The sequence below is a fragment of the Mercurialis annua genome, linkage group LG4 (genome assembly GCF_937616625.2).
Source record: "Mercurialis annua linkage group LG4, ddMerAnnu1.2, whole genome shotgun sequence".
Lineage (NCBI taxonomy): Eukaryota > Viridiplantae > Streptophyta > Magnoliopsida > Malpighiales > Euphorbiaceae > Mercurialis > Mercurialis annua.
In genome coordinates, this window is record NC_065573.1 from 27,551,528 (window position 1) to 27,567,410 (window position 15,883).

General features: G+C 29.3%; 2 protein-coding genes across 4 annotated transcripts; both read right to left on the bottom strand.

Moving 5' to 3' along the window:
• Positions 1–10,413: 10,413 nt before the first annotated feature.
• LOC126676336 (putative disease resistance protein RGA3) lies at positions 10,414–14,499 on the bottom strand. Of its 2 annotated transcripts, none has more exons than XM_050370516.2 (3): positions 14,409–14,499; positions 10,981–14,158; positions 10,414–10,714 (listed from the first exon to the last, which is right to left on the bottom strand). In XM_050370516.2, the coding sequence occupies exons 2-3, from the start codon at positions 13,536–13,538 to the stop codon at positions 10,690–10,692; spliced, it is 2,583 nt and encodes an 860-aa protein (XP_050226473.1). In that variant the 5' UTR covers positions 13,539–14,158; positions 14,409–14,499; the 3' UTR covers positions 10,414–10,689. The 2 variants fall into 2 exon arrangements, with proteins under 2 accessions (XP_050226473.1, XP_050226474.1); XM_050370517.2 differs by lacking the exon at positions 14,409–14,499 and having other exon boundaries at positions 10,981–13,199; positions 13,370–13,481.
• On the bottom strand, positions 14,241–15,862 carry LOC126676338 (tRNA (guanine-N(7)-)-methyltransferase). Of its 2 annotated transcripts, none has more exons than XM_056105563.1 (2): positions 15,730–15,862; positions 14,241–15,261 (listed from the first exon to the last, which is right to left on the bottom strand). In XM_056105563.1, the coding sequence occupies exon 2, from the start codon at positions 15,251–15,253 to the stop codon at positions 14,495–14,497; it is 759 nt and encodes a 252-aa protein (XP_055961538.1). In that variant the 5' UTR covers positions 15,254–15,261; positions 15,730–15,862; the 3' UTR covers positions 14,241–14,494. The 2 variants fall into 2 exon arrangements, with proteins under 2 accessions (XP_055961538.1, XP_050226476.1); XM_050370519.2 differs by lacking the exon at positions 15,730–15,862 and adding an exon at positions 15,499–15,663.
• Positions 15,863–15,883: the final 21 nt, after the last annotated feature.

Below are 15,883 nucleotides of genomic sequence, written 5' to 3' on the forward strand. Positions count from 1 at the left end.
GCTTTCATTTTATTTATAAAAATAAATTGGCATAAATAAAATTAATTTTAGAAAATAAAAATTAATAAATTATATATATTTATCATTGAAAAATATATTTACAAAAACACACATCTAATCAATACATTACCCAATTTTGGTTTTAAAATACAATTATCATTTACTTTTTTTGAATAGTTTTCTTTTTATTAATTTTCTTTTATTTTATCAAATTAAAATTTATTATGATTAAATATTTTTTTGTTTTAAAAATTTATTTATATTCTTTTCAAAAACAATTATTCATTTTCTTCAAAATATTTATATTTTCTTTGAAAATATTTATTTATTTTAATTTATCATACAATTTTAATTACTAAATAATATTTTTTATATATATAATTAAGGAGGGGAAAGCGCTTATGGAAGAAATTAAACTTATAACTTATCAATTACTAAATAATTTTTAATTATATATATGAATAATAAATTGTTGCAAATTAACTAAATCTTTTTCTATGTTAAAGGCAATAATTTTTTGTTACAAAAAAATATTGACATGAAACTATGTCCATAAAAAAAATATAAAAATTAAACATTTGATAAAAAAAATTAAGGTGGTCTTTTTAATTCATAGGGGGTAGTAGAAAACATATATAGTGGAGTTCATAATTTTTTTAATCAAATAATATTAAAATAATTATTTTATAATTATTGTCAACAAATTTTCATATCTTAGTATTTAATAATTACATCATTAGTCGCACTATTAAATTTATTAATTTTAATATATATTATTAAACAATTATTTAATCAATTACTATCCATTTTGTTATATTTGTATAAAGTCAAATAATTGAAAAACCGATAAATTTTTAAATTCATATGCATATGATTTTGTTTATATATATAAGGAGAGAGAGAGAGAAAGAGAGAGAGAATTATAAATTATTTAATAAAAATAAAATTACATAATTTTTATCGTTTTTTTATAATATTTCAATATAATTCGCTGAATAAATTAATTAATTAATTATATATATATATATAATATATATAATATATATATATATAATATATAATATATATATATATATTAAATTGTACATTATCAAATAAAAGTAAAATAAAGATAAATTTAAATTAAATATTCGTTATTGATATAAAAAATATGTACTGTATTTATAAGCAAATACTGATTATATAAAACACTAATTTTGAATTTGACTACTAACCAATTCATTTTTGTTGTAACATTTGCAATTCAAGTTTTATTATTGTTATAAAAAAAGGCCCAATGTCTTAAAAAAATCCGACCTTTCACCCCCTTTTCAATCCTACCCTGACGTTGCAAATCAGTCAATTTTACCCTATTTTGTATTTTTTCATTCTAATTGTACCCCGAAGCATAAAATTTGACTTTTTTTATTTGACAAAAGTTCATAAAAAAATTCTAAATTGACATTTTTTTCATTAGATTAACTTTTTATATTAAATTGATCATTTTTAAAGAATGTTTTTGTACTTTTGTTAAATAAAGAAAAGACAATTTTATGCTTTAGGATACAATTGAAATGAAAAAATGCAAATTATGGTAAAATTGACAAATTTACAACGTCAGGGTAGGATTGAAAAAGGGACGAAAGGTCAGAGATTTTTTAAGGCATTAAGCCTAAAAATAATAAGTGTAATTTATATAGGTATTAGTATCTATGGACCCCACTCTCTAATCGGAAAATTCTTACCTAGACCCGGTCCATAAATTTTCCATGCACCTATCCAATGAGATGTTAGAAAATTAAATACAATTTTCTCTCTTTTCTTATTATTTTCTCTTTTTTCTTATTTCTCTAACACCTTATTGAATGGGTCCATGAATTTTTTATACACCGGATCTAGGTAAGAACTTCCCCTCTCTAACCTATGGATCCTCCACTACAAGAGGGCCACTGTGTGTAGGGGTGGGCAAAAAAATCAAAACCGTAAAATCGAACCGAAAAATATAGTTAACTGATCTAAGAGTTTAGGTTTAGATTTAGATTTTTTATTTTTATGATTAATGGTTTAGGTTTAGGTTTTGTAATTTTAAAACCGCGGTTAACTGGTTAACCGAATTATAAATAATATATTTATATTTTTATATATATATATATATATATATATATATATATATATATATATATATATATATATAATTATTCAAATAAAATATATTTTATAATCTACGCATATAAAAATTCTAAACAAAAAAATATTTAAAAAAATATTTTATTTATCAATATATTTTTATTTTAGGAGTATATATATATATATATATTGATATTGAAAGAACTTTATTTGAAATAGGAATAAATAAAATTTATATTTTAATAATTAAATAGAATGAAAATAAAATTTTAATTATTAGACTATATTTCAAACTTTAGCTTTTTATATTTACTTTTTTTAATGATTACATGGTTAAAAACCGCAAAATCAAAAAACCGAACCGTTTTAAATGGTTAACCGATTTAATGGTTAACCGTTTAAAATTTTAGATTTAGGTTTTTAATTTTAAAAACTGAACTACTATGTACTAGTTTACATATTACTCTCGCGGACCGGTTAACCGGTCCATGCCTACCCTTAACTGTGTGTTATAGTGAAAGTAGACAATTAATGACAAATTAACACGTGGAGTAGTACATATTTTCATTTTAAAAAATATGTATATATTTGCATTTTTTGTTTTTTATTTTTTTTCTATTTTTTTAGAGAATTACAATATATATTTGTTTGCAATAAAATATAAATAAGTAATTTTTTTATTTAAATGCAATGTAGTACTTTTTATGATCCAATGTTAATGTTAATTATTTAAATGCAATGTAGTACTTTTTATGATCCAATGTTAATGTTAATTATTTAAATAATGTAGTACTTTTTGTGATCTAATGTATATGTGATTTGCCCAAAATTTGAACTGTCTCCTTATAATTTTTTAAAACTAAATTACAATCGGCTGTTTATAAGGATTTCAAATTTTGTAAAGTGGTAGGAGTTAATACTTGTTAGGATAATTTTAAAAAATATATACAGATAATTCTCTTGTATTTAAATTTATTTGAAATTCACAAATATTAAAATTAGGGTTAATTACATATAAAATCACCACCTTTACATGAATTTTCAAAAATAACACGACCTTTAAAACGTGTCAATTCAGGGCATCACCTTTCATTTCTTTTCAAAAACAACATGAGCACGTTTTTTAATAAAATTTTGCTGACTTGGACACCCGATGAAAGTGCCACGTGTCACGCCACATCAGCAAAAATCCCACTAAAAATGTGCCCGTGTTATTTTTGAAAAGAAATGAAAGGTGGTGCCCTGAATTGCCACGTTTTAAAGGTCGTGTTATTTTTGCAATTTCGTGTAAAGGTGGTGATTTTATATGTAATTAACCCTTAAAATTATTAGCACTGAGACAATGGTTTTCCTTTTGATAATCGGAAATTTCATTAAAAAAATAGGCGAAGCAGTTATAGCCATAAGATATTCGGTTCATTTTAAAAGAGATTTCATTCATATTATTTAATGGTTAATTTTAAAATCATTTCATATCTTAAGATTGAAATATCTGTCAAAATATTTAGTGTTTTTAAAATTTCTTCCAATATATTACTTCCACGATATGAACTCGTGATATAAATTTTAGTCTTACACTAGTTAAAGGTACTAAATTTGCATTTATTTTACATTTACGTCCTCAAAATTGGCTTCTCTTAATATATGTATGTTAATATTGAAATATAAACCTTTGAGAAAAGGTGATGGATATATATTTAATTTTCATTAAGTAAATAAAATATACAAAATAAGTGTTTTTTTACAATCAAAACGGGCTTATATTAATAATCCAAAGCAGTTACATTTCAGGTTATCAAAAATGATTCTGTCACTTTTCTGAATTCCTCACAAAATAAATGTTACTCATCGAATAACTAGCATATCTAAATCTAATATGAAGGAATTTTATTTTTCTGGCTGTTTTTATTCTAGAATACATTGTATTGATTTTTTTATTTTTAAATGAAAAATTTATATTTCTAATACAAGGAGATCAACAAATATTGTTACACATCGATTAGCAAGAGCAGCCGATTCTTTTTTTTTTTTTTGAAACTGATTATTATCATTTATGTATTGCTTTAAAGCTTGATTTGAATATCATCTTCATTCTAATTGTTTTTTTAATTTTAAGGAAATACAACCATTTAGCTTCAAATTCAGTCATATGAGACTCGTGATTGAGGGTATTAGTGATAAATAAAAAATTTTCTCTCGTCTCTCAAACTCTCTCAACTTAAAAACCCTAACCGTATTTCTTCAAGGGAGGTGGTTTTGGCCATTTTTTGATCTAAAATCACCTCCCTAATTCTCGAATCTCTTCTATTATAGTATTTGCTTTCAATAATTTTAGATCTTAGTTTTATTTTGTGCCTTCTCTTCTTTTATGGAGTTTTTGACTCTCTTTGTAGAGTTGTTTTTATCCTTTGTGAATTTTTTTTATTTCCTTTATGGAAATTATCTTGAGGTGTAGATCTAAAGTATTATCAAGAAAATTTTTATTTCTAGTATTCTATCAATCGGACTCATACAAAGACCAAAAAATCGATTTGTGGTATAAAATTTAATAATCACCGAGTGGAGCGAGCGGATCGCCGAGTTGCACATCCAAAGAGCTCCGTCAACGCGTTTGAAGAATTTAGATATAAATTTCTGTTATTCTACTGATGTCCTACTCTCTATATACTTATTGAATGCATTATTTAGCTTAAATTTAGATCAAGTTGTACTTTTATTTACCTATTAATGAAATATTTTGATAATCTGTTTGGTTCAGCTGTTTTTCGTAGCTGGTAGCTGTTAACTGTTGCTGATAGTTGTTAGTTGTTGGCCGGTAGCTGTTAGCTGATAGACCATACGTGTTTGGTGAGATTTGATTACCTGTTGCACCTAATTTGTATTTTTATGTATTAAATTATAAGTATATTATATAATATAGTATTTAATAAATATATTAATAACTATTTTTTTATAAGAAGCAATATTTAGCTAAAACTTATTTAAATATTTTTCTAATAAATTTATGATTTATTTTAAAAAAAATTATTTTACTATGGTTGTTCTAATATAAATAAAATAATTTTATATAATTTAAAAATGATAAGAGTATTTAAAAATAATTTAAATAATTTTATATATTAAAAAACAATATATTCTAACAGGGGTAATTTTGTCTAAATAATTAAAAATATTGAAACAGCTATTAACTGTTGGCAAAAGGCTCCAAAATAGAGCTTTTCCAACAGCAACTGTTGGAGGTTCAAAAAACTCAAAAAAACATTTAAAAAAAATCTCACCAAACACTTCCGTGGAATTTTTTGAAAAGCAAAAATTAAAAATTCCACCGAAAAACTGAACCAAACACCCCCTAAAACTCATGATTGAGAAGAAAAATGACAGTTTACTTCAAAGATGTAATTAGCTCCAAAGATGATTAATTTAACGGCACTTTACTTTAAAATTGCTTAGAAATTAAATGACTCTCATTTTAAGGCATTAAAAACAAATTAGTTTTGCTTGAAACGGAGAAAAGCAATACAGAGCACATGGTTAATTAATATACTGTACCATGCCGTTCACTTCTTTAAGCAACATAATACATGCCACCTAAATATTATTTTGCCTTTCAATTTATAAACAATAGACAATCAGTAAATAAATTAATTTTGGATAAATTAAGTATAAAACTGATTTTAATTTTACAATTTTTCTTCTCAACTTATAATCTAATTGTTCTTTCAATTGGCAATTAACCCCCTCAACTTATAAACTATTTTATCAAAATAGAGCTAATTGACTATAACCATCAATTTCATAACTAATTTACTCTCAAAATTAATTATGATAATTGTCTATTATTTATAAATTAAACTTGAAGGAGCAAATTACTACTTAAGTAATTTTAATTTTAATTTATTTCACATTATTTTCTGTTATAAATTACTATTTATAATTAAAGCAAATTAATTTTAATAAAAAAATGTTATTATATTTTTATTGCTATCTACCTTTATATAATAGAGACTATATATTATAACTAAACAAAATTAGAAGTTCAACACTTGAAAGTAGATTTATATTGTTTATTTTCTTGCAGAAATAAAGAATAGTACTTAGACAAAAGCCATTACAACATAAAAAACAAGATGGCAAACAACTAAGCACAGTAAGGGCAAACAAAAAAAAGAACAGTCCACCCATTCTTCCGTAAATATGCAACAATGGTGTTTCTAGAAATGTCAGACTCTCTCATTTTCACCCTAGGAAATTTCTCAAACATAGAACAGTCCTGCAGCTACGGGTTATTCCAGAAACTAGCGTTAGTACCATTTGTCATTACTAGTTTTACATTACGTGCCTAGTAACGTGACTCGTATATATTAATTAAATTTATTATAATTATATTAATTTATTTTATTTATAATTAATATTAATTAATTATAATTTTTATTTAAAATAAATATAACACTTCACTTCATTAATTTTTAAAATTAATTGACAACGGTAACATTTATTTATAATTTATTATAACTATATCAATATATTATATATATAATAAATAATAAATTAGTTAATTGGTTTGTTTATACTAATAATTGAATAGTAGCAAGTGCAATATAATATTATTAATTAAATTTGTTATAACGATATTAATACAATTTAAAATTTTAATCAATGTTAAATTTAGTGAGATTTTATCTAAAAAAATTATTTAGAGTTATTGTTGGATTAGTAATTATTTTTATAAGTTGGATCAAGTCTATTAATAAAATTGACTAAATATAATGATAATTAAAATAGTAATAGTGTAATATTATATTTATTAAATTTTTACATAATTTACATATGTCTAATTATTCTTATAAAATAACAATTTATAATTTAGTGGAGTAATGATAATGGTATTAATTACTCTTTTTTTATCCTACATCTTCTACAAATTAGGAAGAATTGGATAGATTAATAAGTGAAATATTCTGCGTTTTTTTCTCCGAATAGTTCTTTTGAATATGTATTGCCATTAACTCCTTCCGTGATGCATGACAGGTTCATATATTTTGAACTAATATATCAATAAGTGGCTAATAAAATCTGCCTAAAGCTAATATTTCAAAAAAAAAAAACTTAATAATCTTCGTCAAATTTAACAAGGGCTTTTTTTTGCTTCATGTGTCAGAAGGTGAGAATTAGGAAGAATTGAATAGATTAGTCACTGTAACATTATATTTATTAAATGCTCTATGGAGTAATATCCACGGTATCAATTACTCTCTCTTTCATCCTAAATCTCTACGAATTAGGAAAAACTGAATAGATAAATTACATACAATACAATTATATTCTATTTAGAACTCTATTTATAGTATATATCTAATAATTAACTAAACAATTAATTAATTGAATACCATAAAATCTTTATTTAATAATAAATTAGAAAGGGCTATTCGGTAAATGTGTTTGTCCCCCCTCTCCATCCGTGTTTTTATATATAGTATAGATGTACTCCATAATCTCTTTAAGCTCAGGTTTAACATTGAGAATTCCTCTCTAAATCCAGCTACTAATATCATTAAATTTTTTAATCAATTTAATTTTTTTACATCAATATAATATCTATTAGATTTTCTTTATTTTTAGCTTCAAACTCGTTTTTTTAGCCATCGAAAATATTAGAGAATTTAGAATTAAATTTCAATATTATTTTTTAACTATTAAAAGTTAAATTTTAAAATTCCAAAAAATGAATTTTTCTAATTATATAATTAATCTATAAATTCAATTAAAGATTTGAATAATTCAATCAATTAAAAAAGTTGGCTATAATTACAACAAAATTATGAAATCGGATATTATTACAAAAATTAATTTTTTTGGATAAAATTGCAACAACTAACAAATGTTTGGATTTATTTTGCTATTAGGTCGGAAAAAAAACTTAAACCCATGCTTTTCGACCGATCAATTATATTTTTCGATTTGGTCTTTTGATTTTAATATGTAAATAATCGGTTTGATCGGATTTTTTTGTGTCCACCCTAAATAAATATTAAGGGAAAAATTGAACCTTTTCCCCAAAAATAAATAAATTTCGAAGAAGCAATTTATTGAAGGAAATCTTTTTGGAGTTTCCTTGTGACGTATTTCTTACTCTTTTAAGATAGATACCAATCTTCATAATCCACCAAATCTCAGATTATTTATGAAAACGAAGTCGGTAAAATTATAAACATATCACACATATTTGTATTAACTCAATCTTAAATTTGATTAATAATACAATGAACTTAGACTGTGTGGGGCAGTTGGTCAAAATGAAGACTGAATAAAGGATAAAAATGAAGCATCACTTTCTTCCTTGACAAATTTGAAACTGAAAGGATAACAATAACAAACAAGATCAAAAGAAGTTGGTCAATTAGGGGAACTAAACTACCTCAAATACATTCAAATTCTAGTCAAAATAATGTGGCTTTCTTTCATGGGCACCACCTTTTTACACTTGTTTACTCGCCGGACTTGCCACCTGGGCTGTATTCACCGGTGGAGCCACTTGTGGGTGGTCTGTGTGTCCACCCAAACAGTAACATGCATGATAATTATTGATGATTTGTCATTTAAGTTTATTGAGAAACAAGAGTTTAGAAGATTAATAAGTTTTTTTGTCCTATATTTAAAATTTCTTCTAAATGGACTATGAATAGAAATTGTTACAGCATATTTGTTGAGGGGAGGTTAAAATTGAAACAATTCTTTAAAACAAACACTTAAAAAGTTAGTTTTACAAGTGATTCTTAAGCATTTAATCAAAGATTGAACTATATATATATTACTGCCCATTTTATTGATAAAGATTGAAAGCTGCATAAAAAGATTCTCTCTATTGTCTTTGTTTTAGACATAAGAATTAGTATTTATCTAAGTCTTTGAAAAAATTGTCTGCAAAAGTAGGGGATAAAAAATATTTTTTCCTATTGCTTTTGACAATGTTGAAAATAATAATATTTCCATGGATTTTTTATGACAATATTGGATCAAAAATATTTGTTTTCTTGGCGGAATTGCCACATATGAAATTGAATTTTACAAAAAAAATAGCCCACTTCTTTTTCGAGAAGAGATGGAAAACATGCGGCCCCCTATAGTTTGATTCAATATCGACAGGGGACGTGGTAGACCCGACTTCTATAGGTCCTTGGTTTGACCTCCCGTAGTGATCCCTGCTTTTAATAAAGTGGATCGAGGCCAGTTTCTTGTACTTGCTCTGTGTACCCCCTTTCATCGAGTGCCCCGCCCGGTTCACTGGCTGTTGGCCTACCAAGCACTGTTATGTTTCTGATTTCTGTCTTATGCTATCTATCATTATGTTTGAGTTGAGACAATGATGAAATTTATACCATTTGAAGTCTAAAAAATCTTAACCATTAATTGTGCAACATAAATTTAATGTTGCTTTTTTGTATAGCCTATTCAAATTTATAATATTAAATTGTTGTATTGGTATATAAATACAGAACATAGACTGTAATGGGGGGGGGGGGGGGTTGGGTTAAAAAAACTTGGTAAAGTTGACCTAATTTTTTTTTTTGATATACTTGGCCATTAATGCAAGTGAAATATTTAAATTCAATTTATTTTATAATAATATTTTAATTTATGAACCGACCGAACCAGCCAAATTTAACCGAAATTTCCATAAACCAAACTAGTAGAATTTGGTTTCTAAGATATTAAGATTGATTTGGTTTGGTTATGAAAGTTTGCACGCCAAAGCAAACCGAACCAACCGTGTTCACCCCTAGGCTGAGATAGAGGGAGCATCATTTATGAGTATAACTTGGTAGAATCAAGACAGTCTAGCTAGCTATGCCAACTTGCTTAGTACATACTAAATTGTGAAAATTGGAAATTGACAACTTTGATGCTCTACTATGTTTCTTGATCAAGGAAAGCCATTAATTATGCTGCCAATACCTTCTATTTGTGCCAAATTCATTTGACTATGCTATTTTAATGTGATAGTCTTTATTAAGTTTTTTTTTTTAAGTAATCATCTTCATTAAGTTTTTTTTAAGTAATCATCTTTATTAAGTCTTGTTGAGAATATCATTATTAAGTTGATTTGCTAAACAAATAACCTAATAAATTAATAAAATCAAGAACCAATGGGCATTGTTTTTATATCTTTACTATGAAGCTGCTAGAAAAATGCTTGTACTGATGGCTGCTGCATATGAAATTCTAAGATGGACGGTGAAGTTTTCTAGCAACTTGGCAAGTATACTCCAAGCTATACTTGGCAAACAACAGATAAATCCAAACGACAAGTAGTAAAACAATATATTTTTTACTGGTGTATGATCTAAATTTAGAGTTCGAAGTTTCAAAAGCATTTCTGCTAGAAATAAAAATCAAACACCCTTTTGCTAAATTCACTGCTATTTCAGTGTCCAACAATTTCAGCGATAGGAACATTTTCTAATGACCTAGTTGATTCCTGCAGATGCAACTTGCTGATGACCATGCTTCAGATTCCAGCTTGTAACACAACTTCAAACTCAGTACAAGAAACATAAACATGACAGATATTGTCACCAACTCAACTCAACTCGTTGCATCTCCATAGTAGCTGCCATACATGACAGGGAATAGATGAGCTAAATAAGAAAACAATTTCTGCATATGTTTACATATAAGTCCGTATTAGCCAAAACGTTTTAAAAGTTCAGTTTTTAACAATCTGATGACCATGCTTCAGATTACAGCTTGCACATCCAAACTAATGTTTTTTGAAGCATTTTAAACGAACTAGAATGTTTGACTTAGTTTTGCTTAGGCACAATGACCTACTGAAAATGAAAACTAACATTGGATAAAAGTTAGCAAACTACATACCTAGCATTGACTTTGACCTTGATACCATTGAGATAAATATCAGGAACATGAGCTATTTTAAACCAATCCTCTCCTGTCTCTGGATCACATCTTTCGCGCAATTCAGGACAAAATCCGATCTTCAATTCTCTTAATGAAGTAAGGCAAAGCATCTCCTCCGGAAGAGAAAATAATTCGGGGCATCTTATAATTTCTAGTCTTTGAAGCGATGTCAAATTCTGAAACCAGTCTGGTAATGCAGTAAGATTTGGACAATCGTCAATGTACAAGTACTGCAAGCTGCTTGCGCATCCTTGAAGCCATTGAGGCAAAGTCACAAGTTGTGGCAGTTCTCCAAGGACCAAGGAAGTAAGACTCAGATTGAAATCTTGACCGTTTTCCATTTCCATCAAATTAAGCTTTCCACAGTCACCTATCACCAATGTCTCTAAGGCAGTTAGATACTTTAAATTGCGAGGCAAACTAGTTAAGCTTCCACAAGATGCTACCACCAATGTCCGAAGACAAGTGAGAGATCGCATATCTTCAAACAAATGTTCTAAATTGCTGCACTCGAAAAAGGACAAGTATCGGAGAGAACCGAGAGACCCAATCCCGTTTACTGGAAAAACTGCTTGTTTCGTAGTAATTTCTAGAAACCTAAGGCTGAACATGTTCTTGATATCTCTTGGAATTTCTTCAAGCTTCTCGCATTCTTCGAGCCGTAAAGTCTGCAAGTTCTGCAGCTTGCAAATAGTTCGGGGGAGTTTTCTAAGCTTACGATTTCTATACAGGTCAAGATATCTCAAATGCTTCAAAGTACCAATTGAGTTGGGCAAAACCTCAAAGCATGAATCACTTAGATTCAGCAGTCGCAAGTGTTTGAATCTCAACATGGAGGTTTCCATAAAAGTTTCATTAGTCGGTCCCATTCCTCTAACCGGAAAGCATATTGTTCTTACCCTGTCTAGCTTGTTCAAGAATTTGGGAACTTCTTGGCCTGGAAAATCAGTGCCTGAAAATGACAAATGGCGGATTTTTTCATCGACACTTTCAGTGAGAAAGTTTACAGTCGAGCACTCACTCTGCGCAACTGATATAGCTAGGTCGTGTACAAGATCGTGCATTTTGCAGGTAAAAAAGAAACCATGATCTTCAACATCTTGAAAAAAAGATCTAGACCATAATTCTTTCATATACTGCAACCCACAACCTTCCAACTCTTGATCTTCACCCGACGAATCAAGAAGCCCATGCGCCATCCAAAATTGAACCAATTCAAAACTATAAAACACATAATCTTTTGGAAATAGAGAACAATAAGCAAAACATCGTTTCAAGTAAGATGGCATGTGATCAAAGCTCAACTTTAGCACGGGTAAGATATCATTTTCCTTATGCTGCAACTTCCATATCTCATTATCTCTTATAGACAACCACTGTTTTTCGTCAGTGGACGCGTAAAGTAGACTCCCTAACGTCCTCACAGCCAACGGAACCCCTCCACATTTCCTCACAATCTCATTAGCAAGGTGTACAAGGTTCGGATATTGCTTCTCTTGACCTGCACTAAACGCCCATTTTAGAAACAAAGACAAACAATCATTATGAGAAAGACCGGGCAGATTGTAAGCAAGTTCACTGCCTACTATAGTAGTAACTTTCGAACTCCTCGTCGTAACAATAATTTTACTTCCAAGTGCACCACCCTCCAATAAACCTCGTAACTCAACCCATTTCACACGATTCTCATTCCAAATATCATCCAAAACTAACAAAAATCTCCTACCACCTAAACTCCGACGTAAACGTGCCTGCAATTGATCAATACTCAAGTCACCATAATTTCTCCCAGTAGCAGAACTAGTTATCTCCTTAGCCAACCTAGTAACATCGAAATCCTCCGAAACGCAAATCCACATTTTCAACTGAAAATTTCTATCCACCCTTTCATCATTATACACCATCTTAGCCAATGTAGTCTTCCCCAAGCCACCAATTCCAACAATAGGAACAACCGACACATTTTCCTCCTCACCATAATTCAACAAATAATCAATAATCTTATCTCTATCATCATCTCTACCAATAACATCAGAAGCCTGAACAAAAGAGTGAGTCATCTCTCTTCTCCTAAACACAACTCTCTCATCCACCCATCTCTCAGTAAGATGAAACTTACTCTTCTGGCCCGCAATCTCATCAAATCTCTCACTAATTTCCTTCAATTTATTCCCCATCTTGAAACGAAAAACAAGCGGGTTATCGGACTTGGAAAAGAATCTACGTACCCTGCTATTAGTAGACTGTTTATGCAAAATTTCGCATCCAAACTCATCAATAATATCCTCTGCATCGTAAAATGATTCTTTAAGTTTGGATAACCAAAGAGTTAGTTCAACGTTCTTACCTTGCTTCTCCTCTGCATCTAATAGCACAGCTTTGATTGTTGATAATGTGTCTTGAAGCTTTTCGAGATCTTCTTTGACATTCCATGCTAAATTAAGTTCTTGGAGAGTTATAGATGTTAGTTTTTCAAGAACAGATTGTGCTATGTTAAACACAAAAGATTCTGCCATTTTTTTGGTTTCCTGGAGCAAGAACTCAAGATTTAGAGACGATGAGGTGAGTGTGTTTTGAACAGTCTTCAGACAATAATTTGCTCGAGCATTGACTATTGACTTGCAAAGCGTCGAACAAGTTTGCAGCCACTAAGATAAATTGGAACCTACCTAGAGACAAGCCCCAACTTGACCAAATTTTATAGAATTATCATTTGTCCCCTAAACTGTTAGAATATGTGAATTAGTTTAATAATTTGACTTTAGTGTAAATCAATCCTTCAAATTATCAATTTAGATCGATCAGTTCAAATTTATCAATTTAAAAATAAATTTAAGAGGCTTGAGTAATTGATCAAAATTAACAAATTCAGTTATGTTTAAGAAAGTTAATTTAGAGCTAATTGATTATAAATTGTAAATTTATAGAGCAAATTTATTTTTGATTCCAATTTCATATGAGCCTCCCATTGGATATTTTCTAGAGAGGAGGAACTAAGGTGACGAGATGGACAACTATCTCGTTGATCGCCAGTTATCGATTATTTTTAATTGTCTTTTATCCTTTTCAATGTAATTTGTTCTCTTTAATCGTCTCACTTCTCTCCTTCTAATTCTCTTGATCCTGCTTACGTAACCTGCTAGGCAGAACAAAAAATGATTTGGATGAAAGAACATTCTATTATCGTATCAAATCTGCTAGGCAGAACAGAAAATGGCTTAGATAAAAGAATACTGTATTATCATATCAAATCTGTTAGGCAGAACAGAATATGATTCGACATCCGACATCCGACATCCATTACATAAACGCAAAGATGCAAGCTAGGAAATAGACAACGAGTGCATCTTTCAAGAAAAGCAAAAGATAAGAAAAAAGAAACTCACTAACTAAGTAGTGCAGCACGAAGTGTCAGAGTTTATCCATCGATCGTCTTAGCGAAGCTACTTAAGCAGGCTGAATTTCCTATCTATCAAACAGATGGAGCAATACGTCTATAGATTGCTTGAAATGTCTGTCCGCCATTCCTAGCCACCTTTTGCCCTTCTTCAGTTGCTGCGGTTAGAAGCTTTACGACAGGATCTGCTCCGAGCTCCTCCTTTGTGAGGGGTTCAAACATTGGGTGACCCGCTAAACAAGCCTTCATCCACTCACCAAGTTCCTCCACATCTGTAATTGTGTAAATAATCCCACCCACTTCAAGAACATAAGCATACTCATCTAGCAAATGCGGACTAATAACCCGTCTACGATGATTCTTCTCCTTAAAATGGGGATCCGGAAATAGAAAAAACATCTTCGAAAGTTGCCCTTTCTCGAAGTAATTTGGGATGTATTTCATAGAATTGGTCCGAACTACAGAGATATTTTGGTATCGACCCGGATTGGTCACCCTTAGTGCTAATATCCGTTCCTTGACATACTCTGTCACCTTATCCCTGAGTTCCATCCCAATCATTAGGGTTTCAGGAAAAAGGGTTGCAAGACTAATGAGCAGCCCTCCAAAACCACAACCGATATCTGCAAACTGGATCTTTTTGGAACTATCCACATTATCAGATGAAGTAAAGATTTGAGGGTAATGAAGGGAATAGTCAACCTGATAAGGAGATATCGGAATCGGAAAGTGCGAGTCACTTAGCGGGTTGCTATGCGCCCGTGCTCGGTAGAAACGTTTCCGAGGTAGCCCAGTTGACTTATTGAAAGTCGGGTTTGTCTCACTTTCTAACATCTTCTTCTCTGTAATACATGTTAAAACAAGTAACAAATAACAATGAGCATCTGTAATGGCCAATGAAGTTAGTATACAAAGATGAACAAAAGAAATAGAAATAGAAAATTAAGAATCTGAGCAAATCAATAGGAATACAACCCATCTGATAATCTAAACAAATTGGCATGAATCCATAATTTCAAGAAAAATCTGAAACAAAATTTCAATATTTAGCGATCTATAAACGAACACAGAATTCTTACTGAGTTCACTCAGCTAATGGCATATGAACTATCTTCAAACAGATTTCAATTCTATCCTCTACTAAATTGAAACAAATAAATGGCATAGAATAACTTCACTGGCTGCAAAACTATCATTTACAACATAAATAATAAGCTAATTTTCCTTCATTGACACGCCACCATAACTCAAAAGAAAAAGAAACCAAATTCGAAACATATATATAATCAACGGAATAATTTAAACCATACCTTAAACTCCAGAACTGATGAACTGAATTGGGACAATTTTTTTTTGAAGAATTAGGGGTTTAGGTTTTGCCCTAGAGCGGCCGAGACTAATTTAAAATCAACAAAGGATTAACACGCCCCTTAAATTTGTGATACGGGATCATCTAATCCAATT